This window comes from Coffea arabica, chromosome 2c (assembly GCF_036785885.1).
Source record: "Coffea arabica cultivar ET-39 chromosome 2c, Coffea Arabica ET-39 HiFi, whole genome shotgun sequence".
Lineage (NCBI taxonomy): Eukaryota > Viridiplantae > Streptophyta > Magnoliopsida > Gentianales > Rubiaceae > Coffea > Coffea arabica.
In genome coordinates this window covers 20653037-20673973 of record NC_092312.1, presented here as the reverse complement: position 1 = coordinate 20673973, position 20937 = coordinate 20653037, and the positions used below count along the sequence as shown (strand labels likewise).

The 20937-nt window shown below is 36.9% G+C and overlaps 3 protein-coding genes across 4 annotated transcripts; 1 reads left to right on the top strand and 2 right to left on the bottom strand.

Annotated features, from left to right (window-relative positions):
* The first annotated feature begins 776 nt into the window (after positions 1 to 776).
* On the top strand, positions 777 to 8495 carry LOC113731885 (MLO-like protein 4). Of its 2 annotated transcripts, none has more exons than XR_011839183.1 (15): positions 777 to 1329; positions 1451 to 1508; positions 1737 to 1966; positions 2043 to 2159; positions 2375 to 2435; positions 2598 to 2689; positions 3168 to 3242; positions 4512 to 4597; positions 5899 to 5948; positions 6027 to 6067; positions 6158 to 6328; positions 6441 to 6476; positions 6992 to 7056; positions 7259 to 7579; positions 7839 to 7927. XR_011839183.1 is itself a non-coding variant. In XM_027257381.2 (15 exons), the coding sequence occupies exons 1-15, from the start codon at positions 1195 to 1197 to the stop codon at positions 8256 to 8258; spliced, it is 1698 nt and encodes a 565-aa protein (XP_027113182.1). In that variant the 5' UTR covers positions 785 to 1194; the 3' UTR covers positions 8259 to 8495. The 2 variants fall into 2 exon arrangements, 1 of the variants encoding a protein (XP_027113182.1); XM_027257381.2 differs by having other exon boundaries at positions 785 to 1329; positions 7519 to 7579; positions 7839 to 8495.
* A 689-nt stretch (positions 8496 to 9184) lies between these two features.
* LOC113731886 (ferredoxin) lies at positions 9185 to 9823 on the bottom strand. The gene has a single exon (XM_027257383.2). The coding sequence runs from the start codon at positions 9716 to 9718 to the stop codon at positions 9275 to 9277; it is 444 nt and encodes a 147-aa protein (XP_027113184.1). The 5' UTR covers positions 9719 to 9823; the 3' UTR covers positions 9185 to 9274.
* A 1455-nt stretch (positions 9824 to 11278) lies between these two features.
* Positions 11279 to 19593, bottom strand: LOC140035192 (transmembrane 9 superfamily member 1). Its single transcript, XM_072075145.1, has 12 exons — positions 19405 to 19593; positions 17112 to 17304; positions 16929 to 17033; positions 16555 to 16572; positions 16372 to 16466; positions 16131 to 16283; positions 15735 to 15869; positions 14633 to 14799; positions 14178 to 14272; positions 13709 to 14082; positions 12936 to 13209; positions 11279 to 11833 (listed from the first exon to the last, which is right to left on the bottom strand). The coding sequence occupies exons 1-12, from the start codon at positions 19489 to 19491 to the stop codon at positions 11766 to 11768; spliced, it is 1764 nt and encodes a 587-aa protein (XP_071931246.1). The 5' UTR covers positions 19492 to 19593; the 3' UTR covers positions 11279 to 11765.
* Positions 19594 to 20937: the final 1344 nt, after the last annotated feature.

Below are 20937 nucleotides of genomic sequence, written 5' to 3'. Positions count from 1 at the left end.
CCCTTCCTTTTTTTTCTTCCTTTTAATCTTAACTTTGAATCTCTCGCGATTTATACTAACATTTTTTTTGAAACGGATCTTCTGTCTCATATTATGTCCCATTTTTTATTATATTGCTATTTCTTCTACATAAATACAATGTTTTAATTCTTTTTTTTTTGTTTTTTTAAGATCCAATAACTATTAACTGAATAAAAAATCAATACAATAGTTTCAAAAAAGCAATATATAATAAAAAATTAAAAATACAGCAGAAAATTCATAAAAATTCTGCACAACTTTTTGTGATAGTGTATTATTTGGAATAATTACTGTAACATTTTTTGTGATATGATGTATGTGACATAAAAAAGTGATTGAGAATATAAAAAGGTGGATTGGGAAATGTATTTATGATGCAAGTGAAATATTATTTGGAATAAAAGCACTATCCAAACAAACCCCTCATTTTTTATGCATTTTGATTTTTTGAATTTATTAAATTTTATATATTACTCAGTTAATAGTTATTGGATCTTAAAAAAATAAAAAAAAATTAAAATATGACGTTTGTGTAGAAAAAATAATAATATAATAAAAAATAGGACAAAAAATGATACACAGTAACACAGTGGATCCGTTGCGCATTTTTTGTAGTCAAAAGTTTCAAACCTTCCAGCGCACCCTTTAAGAAAAGTAGAAGAAAAGTAGTAAAACACAGAGACGCAGTACAATCAAGAAAGACGGTAGAGAGAGCAAAGGGACGGGTGCCAACTGCCAACCAGGGGTAGCATCCATGTGGTGAGGTGGGTTCTTGGTGAAGGTGAAGCCAATGAATTACAATCCCATGAATTCCAACACGTTCAAAGCTGGGCTTTCCCATATTTTAATCTGCACAACTTTTTTTATAATGGAACAGAGACATGCACATATTCAAAAGAGAAAACTAAAGAAGACTGTATAAAGAAGATTTTCCGTGATCCATCAGTGTCGAAATAAATGAACTTGCCACTGGCACCACTTCAGGTCTGCTAGTCTACAAGCACAATATAAGCCATGATACTCAAGAAACATATAAATGGGCAGCTTTTTGCTCCAGCCCAGTTCCCCATTTCCTGGACCCTCTGCTGTCGCTACAAGTTTTTTCTTTCCAAACAAAATTCCAACACTATCGTCAAGAAAAAGGAAATCTAGGATTTGGGTTCTCGCTGTTAAATGGAAAAGATGCATGAACTGATAAGAGAAGGGAGATCTTTGGAGTTTACACCAACATGGTCAGTGGCTTCAGTGACTACTGTCATGGTTTTTGTCTGCTTGTTTGTGGAAAGGTCCATTTACAGATTTGGAAAGGTCAGGCGTTTAAGGGAGATGCTGCATTGAGTTAGTTTGTTCTTGATAAGTTAAGGTTGTATGCATCTATTCTCAAAGATTGTAATTTTATTGTTATACTTGTATTCGTTGGTATGTGTAGTGGTTGAGGAAGACGAGAAGGAAGGCTCTATTTGCTTCTTTGGAGAAAATTAAAGAAGGTAAATGTCATAGTCGATGCTTGTGAATGTTGAGTTTACTTGGTATATTTGTCTTTTTAGCTCCTACTGATTGGTTTGCTTTTTCTGGCTTGACTGTTAAAATTCTTAAATCTAATCCTTTCCAGTCATTAATGCATTTTGAAATGAAACTAAAAGTTCCAAAAGAATAACTATAGTGGTTTGCTTCATCCCCTTTTCATCCAACTTGATATTACTGTTGTGTGGCAGAGTTGATGCTACTTGGGCTTATTTCTCTGTTGTTGGGGCAATGGGCGAGGTGGATTTCTCAAATTTGTGTGAAGTCATCCCTCTTCAGCAGTAAATTCTATCTTTGTTCCGACGAGGATTATGGCATGGGAGAGAGAGAGAGAGTCTTATTCACAAAATCCGATACTTTTTCAAATGAAACTGAGATTCCAACAGGACTTAATTATTCAACATTACATCAATGCGGGGCGGTAATTCCTCATCTCTTCAAATGTTTTTTTAATTATGCTGATTGGAAATTGTTTCAAAACGAATTTTAAATTTCAGGATCGTGAACCTTTTGTTTCCCATGAAGGCCTTGAACAGCTGCACCGCTTCTTGTTTGTTCTTGGCTTTATCCATGTAATTTATAGCTGTATCACAGTTGGCTTGGCTATGAGTAAGGTATGCTTTTCTCTCCTCCAGTGTTACATTGTTTAACAAGCAAATTACATCCATTTCTCAAGATTTGTCAGTAGCAACTGGATCACGTATACTTTCATTCCTTTGAACTCTTAACAAAGTATGATCGTTAACTACAGAGCTGCAACAGCTCATTTTTTTTTTGGGGTACTCTCAATAGTTGTCGGAAGTTAATCTTTCCTAATATGTCTTTATAGATATACAGCTGGAGAAAATGGGAAAATGAAGCAACTTTTGCGCCTGATGGGAATTTGCAAGGTATGTCAAATGAACATATGACTTGTACACTCTTCTCTCTTGCTTGCACAGGTAAACAGTGATAGTACTGGATAAACAGGAACTCAAGGAATGCTTTGCATGGGTAAAACTACAGATGTGATACCTGACGTGTAGAAATACTAACTATTTGTCATTTTGTAGCACCAAAGAACAAGGTAATGAGGCGACAATCTACTTTTGCTCTGCATCATGCATCTCATCCGTGGAGTAGGAGCCGTGTTCTCATCTGGATGGTAATCCCTACTATAACAATGTCAATGACATGTATATCAGCAAAACTACTGCTTACTAGTTGATTGGGGTTTATAATAATGTCAAGAGATCTCGTGATGAATCTAATTGTAAACCAAGTTCTAAATATTGATGACTGTATTGCTAGCTTTTAGATTCTTAAGTACCATTTTGAATTCATGTGGGTATTACAGCCACCTCAACTTTTGAAACTGTGGAATGACAACATAGAGAGAGTGATGAATGGATGTCATGCTTCACTTTTTTGACTGGAAGTAGGTCCTACTGATGGATATAGTACCTTGAATGATCTGTAAACCTGTTATTTCTTTGTCCAAGTTTCTTGCGAATTCAATGATGGGAATATTTAAGGTGCCATTTTGAATTGATGTACAATAGAATAACATGATAATGGTTGACTGGGCTTATGTTTTGCTGGATCTTTTGGTGACATGTTAGTTGTATAATTGTATTTCGCAGCTTTGCTTTCTAAGGCAGTTCAGAAGCTCAATTCAAAAGTCAGATTACTTGGCATTACGACTGGGATTCATCACTGTGGGTATTTAGTTTCTCTTTTCTCTATGCCAGAAGATATTGTGTATCATATCATTTTCAGGATGCATGTATTCTGAATCCTTGCCAGCTCAGATCTGCATTTTGAATCTTTGACTAACACATTTGATTTTCTGGGCTGAACTCTCTGACTCTCCAACTGGCATTTTGACTTCTTTCATAGTAATCAAATTCGATATTATGCCTATAATACAAGAAGTGGACATAAAGATATCTCTGGTGTTTGTGGTGTATCCAAGCATTTGCACAAATAAGAACTAATTGAAGCAGAATGGAGTGAGGTTTGTTGATATAACAAGTTACCGTGACAACATAACCCTACCACAACACAGCCAAGAATTGTCAGTTAGTACTAACAAACCCCCTCAAACTATTGCTGTTATCACAACTGGAACTCATCGGCATATAGTAGAACCAAGCACCATCCTAACTCCCACAGTCAAAATACTAACAAACATTAACCCTTAGTTATTCACAACCAGCATATTGCTACTGTGATTTTGCAAATGCCTTGCCCTTAATGCACATTGAAATGTTCCAACTCTTTACAAACTTCATTCTACTGCCAAGAAACCATAAACTCTATAGCCCCTAATGACAGTATTTCTCGGAACCCAATGTCCTACCATTACAAATTTACAAGTCACTTAATCCTATGCCCCGGAATGCAGCTGTTCACTGCAAACTTTTCGCTTGCACCTCCTTGGCCTAGTCATTAGAATACCGGAACGAACTTTTGACACACTTGTCATATGAAAGAATGTCAGGCTCTAGTCTAAGAAATAAATTAACAAACAAAGGGATGGATTTAAGTGCTTATTTGATCTGAACAACAGGGGTCTAAAATGATGCTACTCATTATTATATTTAATGACAATCAAGACAATTCTCTCCCATGAACTTTTTGTTTCAAAGGAGTAATGCTCAACTTATGAAGGCACCAGATTAGTGACTGCAGAATTCGTAATTGTAGTGTATCCGAGAAGTGTATGCTGTTATAAACCAGGCTTCTAAGATCTCCCATTGCTGGTAAAAAAAAAAAAAAAAGTTTGTAGGAGCCCTATGCAGTCAGTTGATGCTTCTGATGGATGTAGTAATAATAGTGCACATATCCAGCACGTAAGCATCATGCAAGATAAAAAGCTATTTTATGTGCTGCTGCATCTCATTTCAGCTATAGCATGCTACATACTTGTTAGTTGTGCACAGTATCTGATGGGTAATCCTTAACTTGATTTTCGATTTTTGCAGAATCACAGTCTGCCACTTTCCTACAATTTCCACAAGTACATGGTCCGTAGCATGGAAGATGAATTTTCTGGCATTGTAGGGATCAGGTACAGTTATTCAGTGGTTTAGATCAATGAATCATGCCCACATTTAGTCTGCAGCATTACCTTTAAAGCACAAACATCTTTTCTATTCTTGAAAAAAGGCAATAGAGGTCCAATGTGGTCTAACTTTCTATGTCATCGATGAGCAATTTGATTATAAAACCTGGGTTGGTTCAGAATTATTCTATTATATTCAAAAATTGCTTGCTAAATTTTCACAAGAATAATATTTTTCCATACAAATTTCTTCAGTAATTGAATCCACATGAAGGTGCATGAAATCTAATTTTGGTACTTTCCATGATCCCCTAAAATGACCTGCTATAGCAATATTTGGCAGGGAAAAAGTTTTCGTTGTGAACTGGAAGAGATATGACAGTGATATATTAAAGGATAACATTGGTGGGCAATAAAGGAGTTGTACTTATTCATTTCCAAGGAAAACTAGTAAAACTTATGAAACAATACTTGTTTGGATTTATATCCAATGTCTAATCTGCAATCGTTTGGCCCATGAGTTTGATCTTTTTACATGCACCAAATTACATTTGGCCAAAACAAAACATAGTAGACCTGATGTTGATCTTGTTCCCTTTACTTTATTTGCTAGTTCAAGAGCTTAAATTTCTGCTTCCCTTTTGGGTCTAGCAATGCGCGTAAAAGTTTGAGTTGCAATATTCAAATCCTAGCAGATTTTACACAGGTTTCCACTGTTAGAACTTGGAATGTCATTGTCAAATTCACAATTCTGATTCCTTGAATATTGAGAGATTGAAATCTTTTGCAATCCTTTAGAGAAACAGAAAACACCTGACAGTAAAAAGATGAAAAAGATGAAAAAGTTCAATTTCTAGTGGTATCTCATGGAGACTGTAGAAATTTAAGATGCATTTCTTTTCAGTATGACATTTTTTATTCACCCTTTTCATTTCTCTTTCTGCTTCTTTGGAGTTAAGGAGTTAATAAGTTATGTAAACGCCAGAAGATTGTATTGGTTTCTACTTTCGTTTGTGAAAAGTCTTCTGTAGATTTATCTTTGTAAGCACAATGCATATTATTCACATCAGCAACCAATGATTTGATTTTGCAGATTTAACACCACATTCTTTTTTTTTTTTTTTTTGTACTGGTGAAGTCATTTTTCATTAAGAAAACAAAAAGCCATATTTACATCTTTTGAAATATGCAGAAATGAAAATGCACAATTATCATGCATATTTAACTGTTCAGAAAAGATTATAATGTAAACATTATAATCTGCTCTACATGGTTATCTTATAGCCATATTTTTTTTGGACGTGCAGCTGGCCACTCTGGGGTTATGCTATAATCTGCATCTTCATCAATATTCATGGTAACCACATTGAATGGTAGATGAATGACAATGTCTTGTATTTTGAAATTTTCATCTGATTTGGCTCTTATGACACAGGTCTTAACGTTTACTTCTGGCTCTCTTTTATACCTGCAATTGTAAGTTTCCCTTGTCTCTAAGTTTGGGCTGAACAATATGGTTCTTCTAGTGGTCAATGTTTCTGATGTTGATAATTTGGTTTGAAAAAGCTTGTCATGTTGGTCGGAACGAAACTCCAGCATGTTGTCTCCTTGTTAGCACTCGAAATTGCTGAGCCAAAAGGTTCATCCTTTGGAACCCTAGTAAAGCCGCGTGATGAATTGTTTTGGTTCGGGAAGCCAGAAATACTGTTACGCTTGATCCAATTCATATCATTTCAGGTGATACCAACTTTTTGCATGAATAGCACATAGTTTACTGTGTTTTGGATAGCTTAGTTCGTATTATCTGTGATTTTGAATCCTGATCCTATTATCTCTCTTTTCTGTGCAGAATGCTTTTGAGATGGCAACCTTCATTTGGTCCTTGGTAAGAACAAAATTCGTTCATTCCATGTGAACTTTGCAAAGTATTGGGCTATCCAGATAGAAAATTTATGATGAATGTGATGAAGTACATGCAGCGAAACACTGAAACTACCGAAAATTTATTAGGTAGTCTGCAACAAACATAAGTTTAGAAGAAAAGGCAGTAGTGACACATTTTTAACTTTTAAATTTGCAATTTTTATTCTTGTCACCATAAATAGTGGAAGCTCTTTTAATGAAGATACAAGAAATTTCATGTTCAACATCTTCGTCGCCTGCTAAATTTTCAAAGATTAAGCCTTTATCATCTTGAGGTATAGAGAGATGTATATCAGCAGCTCTGGTGTCTCTGCACACATTGCTGATTTACGTGCTGATAATTATGTCAAACTGATTAAGTTCAGGAATGCAAAACATATAAATAAACTTGGAGCTCTTATTAAGAATTGATAGCTGGCATAGCAACTCCCTCAATTGAAAGTCTGCCAACTAATGGATCTCTTTCTCGATTTTTAGTGGGCATTCAAGCAAAGATGCTTTATGAAAAACCATGCACTCATTGCCATTCGGCTGATTTCTGGGTATGTTTCTTCTTTTCAAGATCTTAGCCACATATGTTTCAAGCTTCTGAAAGAAGAATCATTGATATCAAAGCATATAGTAATACTTGTGGAGTATCATGTATCTACTTGCTAGTTATATGTATTCGCCACCTTCAAAGAGATGTCAACTGTAAGGTAGAAAAGGACTAGTAAGCTATTGTGCCATGTTTGTTATTTGCAGCAGTTAATCTCATTGCGTATTAGGAGGCGAACGAAAATCTATTTACTTGACTGATGCAATTCTGGCTAAGACGCAGATCAGAAGGCTCTTGCACGGCGTAGCCACCTTAGATTCAAAAGCGTCTAGAATATTGTGGATGATGTGCTTGTGTTTCGTGTAGATTCTCATCCGCTGGGGAAAGAAGAACAAGGCATAATTTTTCTGTTAAATAAAATTTTTAGCATGCTACTTAAACATTTTGATTCTTTTGATATTTGCAGGATCGTAGTTCAGGCTTGGTGCAGCTACAGCACCGTGCCCTTGAATGTCATAGTTACCCAGGTTTGTGGTCTAGTTTCACTTGCATCTTCTTTCTGGCGAGGCAAGCTGGTGATCTACCAAGCAATTTGGTTCTTAATGGAGTCATTTCACTTACTTCGTGATGCATTTTTCTCATCTACAAAGCTCAAGTCGAAGCGCAGGATAGAATATTACCCCTCCCCCCAACTACATACAACAACAAGTACTCGATTTTTATATGAAGTTTATAGCAGATCTCTTTACTGAAATAATAGTAGTGTATCTCATCTTTGCTCTTTAGATGGGGTCCCGACATAAGAAGGCTTTGATCGCTGAAAGTGTGCGGGAGTCGCTGCACAGCTGGTGTAAGAGGGTGAAAGAGAGGGCGAGAAGAGATGCTGCGCTCTCGCTTGCTACAAGATCCACATGTTCACTCGAATCAACAATTGACGAGGGGGATGAGATAATTACTGTTGCTTCTGGTACTCTATCTCCGTGTTCATCATCAGGTTCACTGAATCATCAAGACATGAACGAGGAATCAACAGATTGCGTTGTTGAAGGTTCAAATCCACCTGATGACGACATTTCCTTCCGGATTTCAGAATACTTGGCCCAAACGATAGCTAGTGGTGCCGGTGCAGGGGACAATGCAGATGACTTAGAGGAGCATCATCAACATCAACCCGAGACCCTTTTCGATTTATTTCAGAAGACATGATGAAGTTCCTCTGAAGTAGCTAGGATCTGGAGAAAGTTCGTCCCTTGACCAGCCAACCCTTCCATGGAATGATGGAAGTGCTTTGTTTCTAACTACTTGTGAAAAGGAATTTTGGCAAGTGAATCATATCTGACCGGTGAACGGGAACTGTAGTCTTATTATAGGTTCAAAAGCAAATCATGTACAGATGATCTATCACATTTCGATTTTGTGTTAAAAGAGTATTTTGTTATGTCCTTCCGTGGTACAGATTTGCTTATTTTGCGACCTCTGGAGAAAATCAAACCGAAAGGCACTAACTTTTTGGATGTGTTGATTTTTCTTTTTTTTGTCTCGACACGGGATGTTCGGATTAATTCTTACAGAACCTGATTAATTCCTTGCAATTCAGATCCGACACTCCCAACTCGAACATGTTAAATACGCGAAAAAATTCAGCAGAGCGAAAAAATTCAGCAGAGAAAATTCAGCAGAGCGGAAATTCAAACTTAATTCAAACTTAAGACCTCAACTCGAACTCGTTAAATGCAAAACTTAATTCAAACTTAAGACCTCAACTCGAACTCGTTAAATGCGCGAAAGAGTGGAGACTCAAACTTAAGACCTCGGATTCACTGGTGAGAGATGAGAGATGCTGCTGCTGCCCCCGGTGGATCATTCACGCGGGGCTTTTGGATGGCTTGATGTTGTCATTTGATCACATCTTCGCCAAAACGAAAACATGAATACGACTCACAGCTTAGAACTCCAAAAGCAATTATTGTTTTGTTTGTGCTGCGCTATAGTAGCTGATTACGAATAAATATTTAAGAGGGATTATCAAGCCAACAACTTGTGTTGCGACACCAACCAAAAAATAAGGGGGAAAAAAAAAAAACAGTTACGCACACACTAATAACAAAGTAGGGAGTAGGAGGAATTCATCGTTTGAGGAACAAAGAACAATAACAATTAACCGACAAATGAAGGCAAACAAGAGAGATACAGCAACTTGTAAAGATTAGTGCTACTACAAATTAACCGACGAGATCTTCCTCCTTGTGTGTCTCGATGACAAGCTCAGACGTAGGTCTAGCGACGCAAGTGAGAACCCATCCTTCATCCATCTGGTCGTCGTCAAGGAAGCTTTGATCTGCCTGATCCACGGTTCCTTGTACAATTTTACCAGCACAACTAGAGCAAGAACCTGCACGGCATGAGTACGGAAGATCATATCCTGCTTCCTCAAATGCGTCAAGAATGTATTCCTCTCCATCGACAACATGTTCCACTTCTCCTCCAGGCGTAATCAGCTTGATCTTGTATCCAGCCATGCATGTTATTTTTCCACCACGGCCGGCTCCAGCAACACCCTTTAGGCCAAAAAGAGCCCGGTTGACACCGGGGAGGGAGCTGAGGCTAGTCACTGGCTTCCTTTGGAGGAAGGAGGTGCTAACCATGGTGCCTGAGAGGGTGGCCATTGCTGGTGTTGCCGGGTTGTGAAGGGATTTTTAGCTGAGCAGAGTAAGAAGGGCGAGTGTGTTTGTGTGACCAGCTAAGGATCATCTAGCGGAAAATGCAAGGGAGGCTTGTGGAAATAGTGTGGCTCCTTGAATGAGGGCCGAGCATGAGGTGGGATGGAAGGCTATCCTCCACGTGTCAACCTCTTGTGGTTCTCTTTATCCACGTGTCAACGTCTTGCGGTTCTCTTTATCATTTTATCAAAATCATCATGGTGTGGTACAGAAGTATGATTTGTGAACAGGATTGAAACAATGCTGGTTTAATTTTGGCCATTCATTTATTTATGCAAGGGAGAAGAAATGATAGGCATTTTCTTTTCCCTCCCTTTTTTTGTTTGTTTTTTTTTTTCTGAGAATATTTTATACCAACCGCACCATAAAAAGAAAAGGTCGACTAGTAGTAGTAGTAGTAATTGTCTGAGAGGGAACCACACACACGGATGCAGCTACTGTACTGGCACAGCCCTTTCAGCCACCAAATTGGCAAAATCGGTGTCTTGAAGGTCGAACTCAGTCTCAATTGATAGATATTTCTAGACAAATCATAAATGCGGTTGAGGTTTGAACCCTGGTCAGGGAAAGCGAAGGCCGAAATCGATTTTTAAGTTCAATCCAACCGGAGTGTCAAAAGGACAAAAAGAGAGGTTCAATGGTAAGTAGTAGAGTGCTATACACGCTGTCAGTGATGGGACGGAACCACAGCCGCGTGGAGACATGGGATGACCAAGAAAAGGAGATATCGAATCGAAAATTCGAAATATATAGGATGAGGAAAAATCTTCAAGGACAGCAATTTTATTTTTTTTTTTTTTCGCAATCCAGAATATGCCCGACCCGAGCCCTTTGGACCCGAGCGATTTGTTTATTCTGCCCGCATAGAAGCAGCCAAGATTTGTAAGCGAGCACACGAAGAATTTGACTAATTCAAGACCTGATTGTCGCATTTATTAGGGAGCTTTCTTCGCCAATTTCACAGCAACTCCTTTATTCTGCCCATCCCTGCAAGCACAAGTGCAAACCCAATTCAAGACTGGACGATCATAGACTTCGTAGCATCAATTAGCACTTTCACCAATTTCTTCAGACCTCCCCGTGAACAATCACCGCCGGAAACCCTTGTAACGCGTATACAATAAATCAAGAAACCAAATACCAAATGGCAACGAGAATTGAGAAATAAATGTTCAATAAGACAAAATCCAGATTTACTAATCATTTAGAGTCGCTGCCAATTCGATACCATAATACGACTCTTTCATTATTTTCCGAGAGATTGCCGTACAATTTTACTAATACGTGCAATCAACATTATAAAACATATTCAGAACGAACAGACCAAACAGACGTTCCAATACCACCGTCATCGAGCAACTCTCCACAAAAGTGCGGCCATAGAAACCCACAAATGTTTACGCTCTCCAGCGAGATTGAAAATTTTAATGAACATCAATGATGATGCATAGACTACAGAAGAAGAAAGGCATACACAAGGGAAACCGAACAAGTACACCTTAGCTATTGTGGACATAATATTATGTTACTATATATAAAAGTAACCGTTTAGACAGTTCATAACACAGCAACTCGTCTCCTCAATAATCTCCCTTTAACAAATCCCATACCCAAAGAACATGATGGAAAAACAAAATCAGTAATCAAAATTAAGCAGGCAGCTAGCAGGAAGGAAGGCATCTACCGTATACAGGGATGAGGCGAGAAATAACTACATGACAGGTAGTGTTGTAAATCATGCTAACTCTCTTCAAATTTTAACATCAGTCTCTGCATTCTAATATGTAAAAAAGGCTTTCTTTTACAGCCTGGGGAACAAGGAAAATTTTCGGAGCTTCCCCACAATCCTGAGTTACAAACCACCATCCTCAAAACCCATGAATTCCTTGGCGAGACTGTGTCAGAGACCCAAAAAATGACATCCGTGGTCCTTTGGTTCCTTCTGAACATGTGGCCAAAGAAGCAACATATGTTTTGTTGCCCTTCAACTAAACTAATCACATTTGATGTTTCTGTAGATCCTCCTAACAAACAGATTAGAGCCCAAATAACCAACAGCTCCTGAAAAATACACGAGAAACACCCGTATTAACGTAAATTTCTCAATAGATTGCCATCAGCTTCAGATGAAAATAATTGTCAGAAAACTTTGGGAGATGGAGCAATTTAAGCAAGCAACAAAATCTACCAAGACAGACACCCAACCATATAAAACATAATCCTCTTTCTACGTAGACCTATTCTTGGGGCACATTTTCTGAGGACTCTGTCCTTGTTACTTTGATGTCCTCTACCTCCTTGATCATTCATTTCTACCATGCCTCTCTCCTCTAAACAGCCAAGTCCTCCCTAACCAAAACATCCGCACCCCCAGCCCCCATCTCCTCCAAAAAAAAAAATGAAAAAGAAACAAAACAAATGGAAAATTTAACTTCCAAAAATGCTCGAGCGTTACAGGATATCCATGTAATAAAACAGAATATTCAGGACCAGCCATGTCCGTGACCTCAAAACTTCGTAGAAAAGAAGAAACAATCCCACCAATATGGGAAGCTATGTACATTTTCAATGCCCGAAATCACCAGATATCGCATAAATGCAATCCAAAATAAACAGAAAAAACCTTAAGCAGTCACCCCATTTCAGCAGCTCATAAAGACAAAACATAAATATTAAAAAGAACAAGACGAACAAATATGCAAGTACATCATTTGCTGCAACCAAAAAACAAAAAAGGCAAATCGACAAAATAGTTGCTGCACAGGACACACCCCTTTGATCTCCTTTCTTCAAGAAACCTTTTAAAACACTTTCATCAAAGAGGAATGCTATGCTAAGCACTATCAGTTGAGAAGGGCGTACAATTTAACTTTCAAGTTATTTACAGAATAACATAGATTTCATGTCAACAAACTGAGCTAATAGCTAAAATCAGTGCATAAAATATCTAAACATTGTATAAGTTGGTTGCATTTTTCCAGTATCAGAGAGTACATTTTCAATACTTGGATTATGAACAGTTGAACACATTTTCCTAAATAGAGATCAGAACTTTACACAAAAAAAGGGGGCCAAAATCAAATAAATACAGAATATTAGATATTCTTCTAACAACCAGGAAAAGAAGACAGGAATAAGAATGCAATAAATATCTTATACTAACCACAAAGAATTCCCAAGCCAAGACAAAACATCAGCGTGTAACCAAAGTAGAAGCTGGTTTGGAAGAAACCCGACATCTTAGTCTTCACATAGTAGTAATATATTGAATATAAGTACACATATACAGCTGTTGAGGCTGCTGAGAAGAAGGAGGTCCATTGCCAATGATAATTTTCAGCATTAAGCAGGAAATATGTTCCCACAATTGTCACACATACTGTTACAATAATGAGAATCAGGAAGACGAGCAGCATAAATCCGTACACATAGTAAACCTGTCAAAATAGAGAAGAAAAAGAAGAAAACAAAGATTACACATTTACCAGCAGAGCAACAGCAATTCTCATTATAAACCATATTACCAGAAACAATTATGCCAGAGGGCAGAGAGTATATTCTTTTTTTCAGACTACTGCTCACAAAATATATTCTTTTTTTTTTCTTCAGTACAGACTTTGACACAAGAAGATTGTATTTTCTATAGCCTTTTAAACATAGACAGGAGAAGTTCAGTCCAACCTTTTCTTTTTTTAAAATAACACCTTGAGCAAGCTATGTGCAGACAGACCTCTCTCTCTCTCTCTTTTTTTTAAAATAACACCTTGAGTAGGCTATAGCACTGTAGTTCCACTCAAAAGCCAATTTATCATCTTTTGCTTCATTTGCAAATATGCATAACTTCTGCTGCAAGTCCTATGAACTACTATGAGTTACTAAAAATCCAGGCAAAGATGGAATCAAGTTCCGTAGCCTCTAGACAGTTCACGTAATTACCTTGTAGTTCCAAAAAGAGGTGAAAACAAAGTACATCTCAATGAATATGCTGCCAAATGGTAGCAATCCTCCCATCAAGGAAACTACAGATGGTGTCAAGTACCACTTTTTCTCTGGAATCGGCCGAGGAATGGTCTTCACCCGACAGGGATTATTCGGTGCACCGCTCCAGTTCCTACCAACAACTGTACCAAGAAGGGCCAATGGAAAGGAGATAAAAGCCCAGATAACAAAAACCACCACCATGGTTCCAAAGGGAATGGCTGCCAGTGACCCATAAAATATAGCAATTGTGTTCAGGATGAAACCAATGCCAAAACACAAGAATGGGAAAAGTGATGCTGTGAGGATCATTGATTTGATCCAGTTTTTACCTGCAAAGAGGAAGACAATACAAATTTAAAATTGCAAGAATGTGTATTCAACATGCTAAAGGAGAACCAAAGCATATATTCAGGATGACACATACCACCATTTCGCGAGTACATTCCACCACTAACATATCCAGAAATAAAGGATGTGAAAGCATAACATACTATGAAAGTGGTGACAATTGCTCCTCTCCTGAATGGAAAAAAAAAAAGAAAAAGGAATACACCAATATGAGAGTAATTAAAAAAGAATGCTGATCTGTAACCAAAAACATCCAGGCTATATATCAACCCAAACACTAGAAAACCGATGCATAATGTCACAAAACAGATGCAGAAATGTGAAGCCTCCAAAACCCCTCTCACCCATTACAACAAAAGAAAGGTAAACAAATTGAAGAGAACTCAAAAACAAGGAGAATATAGAGCCAGCAAGATGTGAATTTGAGCCTACAGAGAAGACAAATGACTGAATGAAAAGACAAACACAACAAGACATATAAGTTCAAAGTTTCAACGTACTAAACAAGTTAAGAATATAGCTTCCACATACCCAATATATAACATTCCCACAATTGCAAACAAGATGACAAGGAGAACAAGCAGCGCTAGTTGTGCTCCAGTCCCAACGACAGCAGAGAGCAACACTAAAGTGCGAGGAGGCCGGAACACATCTCCATGAACAAGCTTCCAACCAGACTCCTCACTAACATCTCTTTCCTGTTTTTAAAAGAAGAAAGAGTTAAGGTGGCTCTAGCAAGGGAATACAAGCAAAATAGAGATTCCCAAAGGGCTGTACTGAAACCAAGACGTTTCGTCTCATTTCAGACTTAAATAAAAGAAGATTAATAAGGTTCAGATTGGTATGCGTTTGCCTTTTTTCTCCACGACAACCAACATGTCTTCTCAACAATAATACAATTGTTTAGATGGCACATCATGAACAAGTTCCCTCTCTCTCCCTCCTCTCCTTCCCCCACCAGCCTCCTCTACAACCACATCCTACCACCAATTCACAAAATGTAGCAGCAAGCACCCCAGTATTTCAAACCTGAAACCAAGTATAAAAACAACTAACCCAATTTCAAGTCTCCACTGGTTTTGTCAACACAATGAACACCACTTTTCATTAAAAAAAACAAATGACAATTAACTTTTCATTTTGAATAACTTTCATTTGAACAGAGTAGACTTGTCCCAGTCTACTACATAAAACAGCGCTTCTCTATGGGCGTGACTTCAATTAAGAAAACCTCATTATAGTCCATTTGGGCATGGATTCAAGAGATACAGTTTGGACAAATTTGCATCTCTTGTTCCTTTTAATCTGACTTGCATTCTTTTCCTATCTCCCCAATGCATTTTACAACCAGTCTATATGAGAGAAAAATGACAAGATGGAGAATGGCGATTTGAGCTAATGGCTACAAAAGCCATATTGTGGGTATCTACAGAACTTTTTGCACTGTCAGGTAGCTATGCACAGAGCATACACGAAAGGAAAAATAGCTGCAGGAAGAATAACAAAGCATATTTGAAGGGAGGCACTCCTTATCAAACATGTTTTCTTTTTTCTCCAGAATGAAGCTTCAAACTTGCATAAAATACAAATTGATCGAAAAAATTATGCACTTCAAGAACAATAACAAGCTTACCAGTGTTTCCAGATCATCATCTTCCCGAGCATATTTTGCATAATCATTTCTCAAAGTTCGCATCAGTATCATTGACACGAGCCCAGTAAGAAAAATAACCATCATGAAGGAATTAAAAATGGAGAACCAATGAATCTGCAAAACAAAAAGGCAATCAAAACCTTGTATCAAGCACACCCAAAACAATTTAGAAGTCTAGATCCAGAAAGCAACGAAACATTTATTTGAAGCTCAGGGCAGTAAGCTCCTTTAACTCTTTAATGACGCTTGATAAACTATTGACACCGTAAGACTAAAATTTTCCCAACAGAAAAAGATATGTTCTATTGAGAGCATATTTTACAAAACAAAAGAGAAATTAGGAAGTGGAGAAACATACAAAATTGCAATATTCACCTGATGCTCAAAAAACGGGTAATCTAAGTAGACGTCAAAGCGACGAGCAAAAGTGACATTGGTTGGTGTCCATTTCACCGAATAGGTCATTTCCCATGTCTTCCCAACTTCTAATGGTTTTGCAATATCTTGAGTGAGATTAACATGTATGATCTACAAAAAATAAATAAATAAAATAATGGTAAAGGCAGCAAATCAAAAATTAAATGTGAAATCCATAATAAAATACAAAACTAGAGACCTGATCTTTATTGTATTGGACATTAATGCTCTTATGTGTGAAAAGCACATGCTTGCTGTCGCTGTTTCTCTCAGAACGCATTTCGCCAACAAAACCTGTAAGATTAATAATGTTATACCAACAATCTAAGGTGTTGGAAAACATTTGAGATGGAGAAGAAAGAAGTGCTTAAGAGAGACATACCCCACAAAGGCAGATCATCTGAACTCGTAGACAGCATGCCATGGGTCAGACAATAAAACCAGATCAGGAAGATAAGCATGATCACAAATCATCGTTCATAAGCATATAACAGAAGAGCCTTAATCCCAACAATAAGTGAACATCCAAAGCACAATTCATTCACATATTCAAACTCTGACATAGCTCATCACAGTTGCATAACTGACATATCAATAACTAATTAAACCAACCAACCACTTGAGAAACTATATTTCCTACCACAAGTCCATTTTTGAAGAATTATAAAAAATTTGATATTAAAGTAACAAAATGCTTGTGAATGGACAGGCATTATCATTTTGCATAATATCAGGCAAACTGAATCTGTGACATACCCATGAAAAATTCGAACCAGTAACTGTTTTCAATTGCATCCTTGAACTGTTTAACCTTTGCATCATCAAGCTCCAGTTCACAAATTGTAGACTTCTCCACATTTTCTGTCAAAAACCAATTATTTAGCATCATGTCCATATATTAAGATAATCCATACTGATGAACTAAAGAAATTAACATACTTTTAAACTTTATGTCAATAAGACTATCAATAAGCTCATTTCCGCCCAAAACTTCACCAAGCCCACCCCATTTGTGGGAAACAGTGCCATCTGGATGGCAAAATGGAAGACTGAAGTAATTGTATGTCTCCTGTGGATTATTATATGGCCCTACTTTATTTACCCACAGGGTAACTTTGTCTTCATCTTGATACTGAAGGAAAAAGCAAAAAAGTGTCAGAGGTAAGCATCAAAGTTTTCAAAAAGCAGCATCACATCATGTATTCAAGTAGCTGAATGCATGAGGCGCAAAGGAGAAAACCAAGGAAAAAATAGCAGCCCAGGGCGACCCAGTTAATAGAAGCTGAAAAAGAGGAACACCAGAAGAGCCGGCATGCAAACTAAATACTAAGCAACTAAACTAATTATAATGGTCAAATGACATGTAATTCCCTCTTCTAAAAGATAATCACCATTCATCCCTTAGTTATATTCAATTTCCAACAGTGACAGGCGCTGCTTATAATCATACATGACATGTATTTCCAGTTTAATAGTTCCTTCTTCTACAGGACAAGCACCATTGATAAGATCCTTCCTTGTATCCAAATTCTAAGCACCAGAATGCATAGATTTGTGAGAATTGGACTCACTTATCATTACTATAATGAGCAGGAGTTAGAAACAGCTTTTCAACATGCAAATGACTCACGATCATAGCTGTTTCATGAGGCAATGCAGCACATTAAAGCAGATGAAACTGCAAAACTTCTTGGTACATTGTCAATGGACAATAGTATTAGCACAGAATCAAACTGCTTTTCTCTTTCTCCCATTTCAACGACAGGTACCTCGCCCTAATTTATCAACACGCCCTCACATTCCCCATTTGACAGAAGATTCAGCAAAAGCATAAGATAAACACTAAGTCTTTCTTTTTACCCTTGTTGCCAACTTTTTGTGGACACAAGTGTACCTAGCCAATGCATTCACACGCTATAACTCATCGTTAGCATACAGTATTTCTTATTCGTCAACCAATTAAAAAGCCAATCAAAGACAATAATTAAATGCTTTAAAAGCTCATATCCTGGCCAAATGTCTACAAACACTAGCATTTATTGAGCATACCGCTAATGTCTAATGGTGCTGTAATCTTTCTCAAATTAAATGTAAAATACTTGTGTTATATATAGTTTTCAAACAATCGGTGTCTCAACATGCAACAGCTCTCCAAGATAACACACAACTTCAAAATAAAGCAACGAAATATCCCAACAAACATCTATGATAGGACAGTAAAAATCACAATAAAAGGATGTGAAACAAGCAAACACACAAGAAACTTGGTATAAATGCAAAAAATAGATGAGAAAAATCAATCCAGTTCTAGGATGGTTACCAATATAGAGTTTACTATCAGTGAAAGTAACAGATAATCCTATATCAAATATATCTGTTGGGTGCAGTCCATGTATATTGGTGCACCAGGATTCTAGCCTCCAAAAGCATGTCGAAAAGCCTCTGTGTCCATGATTAACAATGATAAAACAGAGTACTGATAAAGCAGCAAAATTTCTCTTCCACCTCAATCTAATCGAGCTAGCAATTGAACTTGCGATCAACTTTTCCAACATTACATCCTGTTTTCTTTTCCTCCCCTAAGTATTCACTTCCATCAAAATCCTATTAGACCCTAATAAATGCATTCTAAATCACCACAATCGTCTCCAGATCAATTCCCGAGTGCACCAAATAGATGGTCTTAGCCAGCATTGACCCTCGCGCTGTAATCACGTCTAGCAACCATCACGGTGTAATCTTGTCTAGCAAATCCTCATGTGCGCGTCCACTCCTTCCCCTATTCCAATACTATTATCCACTGGACTCGCATAAATGCAAACATACTTGCACGAACAAATTCATTAAAAAGCCAATGCAAAATTCACCAGGCTATGTAAGTATCTGCCGGAAAGAACAACTAAATTTTGTCAAGATCTACAATTTTACAATTCTTATGAACACGAAAATTAGACCCCGAAGGCACAAGATTTTACATTTTCAAAAAATAAATCAAACTCAAATGGCAAACTAAACAACAATCCTCCACAGCACCTAAAAAGCAAAAACAGGGAAATGGACTAATAATTTGCTGATCTCTCCACAGATCTGAGCAACAGTAGAACAATCACGAGGAAACTCAAAGATCCGTTCAAATTTATACGAAAGCAAAAGCAAACGGCAGCTTAAATTAGGGTTTCTATGTAGCAATGCAGCGAGATCGAGTGCGTCGCAGAGACACCTAGTTTATTACCCTATGATCGTACTCGGAGGCGAGAGCCGGCGCGGCGACAGTGAGGAGAATGGAAAGGACAGCCAACGATCGAACGATGAGCCGCATGTTGTAGATGGAAATCGCCGGCAATTGTATGGATCTTGTGATGGGAGTGGAAGAAATTAAGAGAGATGGGTGAGTCAGAGTCGGGGTTTTTATATAATGGGTCAAAAAATAAATAAGTAAATTTCTTATAGTACTGTATCCGAATTGATTTTGTTATTTTAATTGTCTGACTTCTCAGATCAGTGGGACGTAGCTTTATGTAACTTCGATCTTACACGCGCTGCCAGTTATGGACACTCCTTAGTATGGGAAGTGTGAACCATGCGCATGGCCTTATTAGTTATGGGCCTCTGCTTCTCTGTTTGTTTTTGATGTTTAGGCCTTTATCGGGATCCTTTGCTCGTTGAGTGTGTTTGGGTATTCCCAAAAAAAAAATCTTTCCATGCGAGACGAAAAAAATAGTAATTGAACAAAATAAATAATGTGCATTTTGTTCAGATTTCTCAAATAAAAGGCTGTCTAAATAATTAGTGTGTTTATATAGGAGATTATTTAAATTATAATTTAAAATAATTATTATAACATTTTTTTCTTGATGTGATATATGTAAAATAAAAAGGTGATCGAAAGATGTGTTTATGATGTAAGTAAAATAATATTTGTTAAAATTTTGCTATACAATAGTTTTTCGTCTTTTATTTTTTGAATTTGTTGGAAAATACGAATTTGTTTTGATAAAAGACTTTTTGAGAATAGGTGTCTCATTAAAATTTGATTTTACGCTGAACATAAAAAAGATTATGAGAATTAATCTTCATTTGATATGCATGCAATATGGTAAAAATAATGTTATGAATTTGTTTGCTTTTTTTTTTGTTGAATGGATTATTGCATATATTAATCTACCCAAGTTGTATGTTTGCTTAAAGTATGAAACCAAAGAATACTCTTACTTAGCAATTTTTTCTCTTTTTTTTCCCCTAGTAATTAGTGTTGATAATAAGTGTTAAAGAATCTATTAACGAGGTTAAAGTAAGAAAACAAACAAATGATAAAGATAGTGATTAAGGCACACTCAATGAATGTGTATACAACTAACAAAAAAAAATATTTTATACAACTTATTTTATGGAAACAAATGAAAGGAAAACGAATAAAAGATTATGAAAACATAGAGCCAAAAATATAAATAAAGTCGATGAAATAAAATTAAAATTGGAGAAGTATAAGTGGTCTGGATAATTGGAGATGTATAAGTGGTCATGCAATTTTGAAGAAAGCGAAAACATTTTTTGTGTGTGCATGTGTTTTTTTGTGTTGATTGTTTAGATAACTGCATTGAGATTTAAGACTTAGGCCCCGTTTGGAATGTGAGTTTTTTGGGCATTTGTATAAAATTTTATTGTAGATCACTATAGAAGTTGTAAAAAAACTTTTGTAAGATAAAATTTTTTTTCCCTTTTCATTTTCTTTCTTTTTTTTTTCCTTCATCCCTTCCCCTTCCTC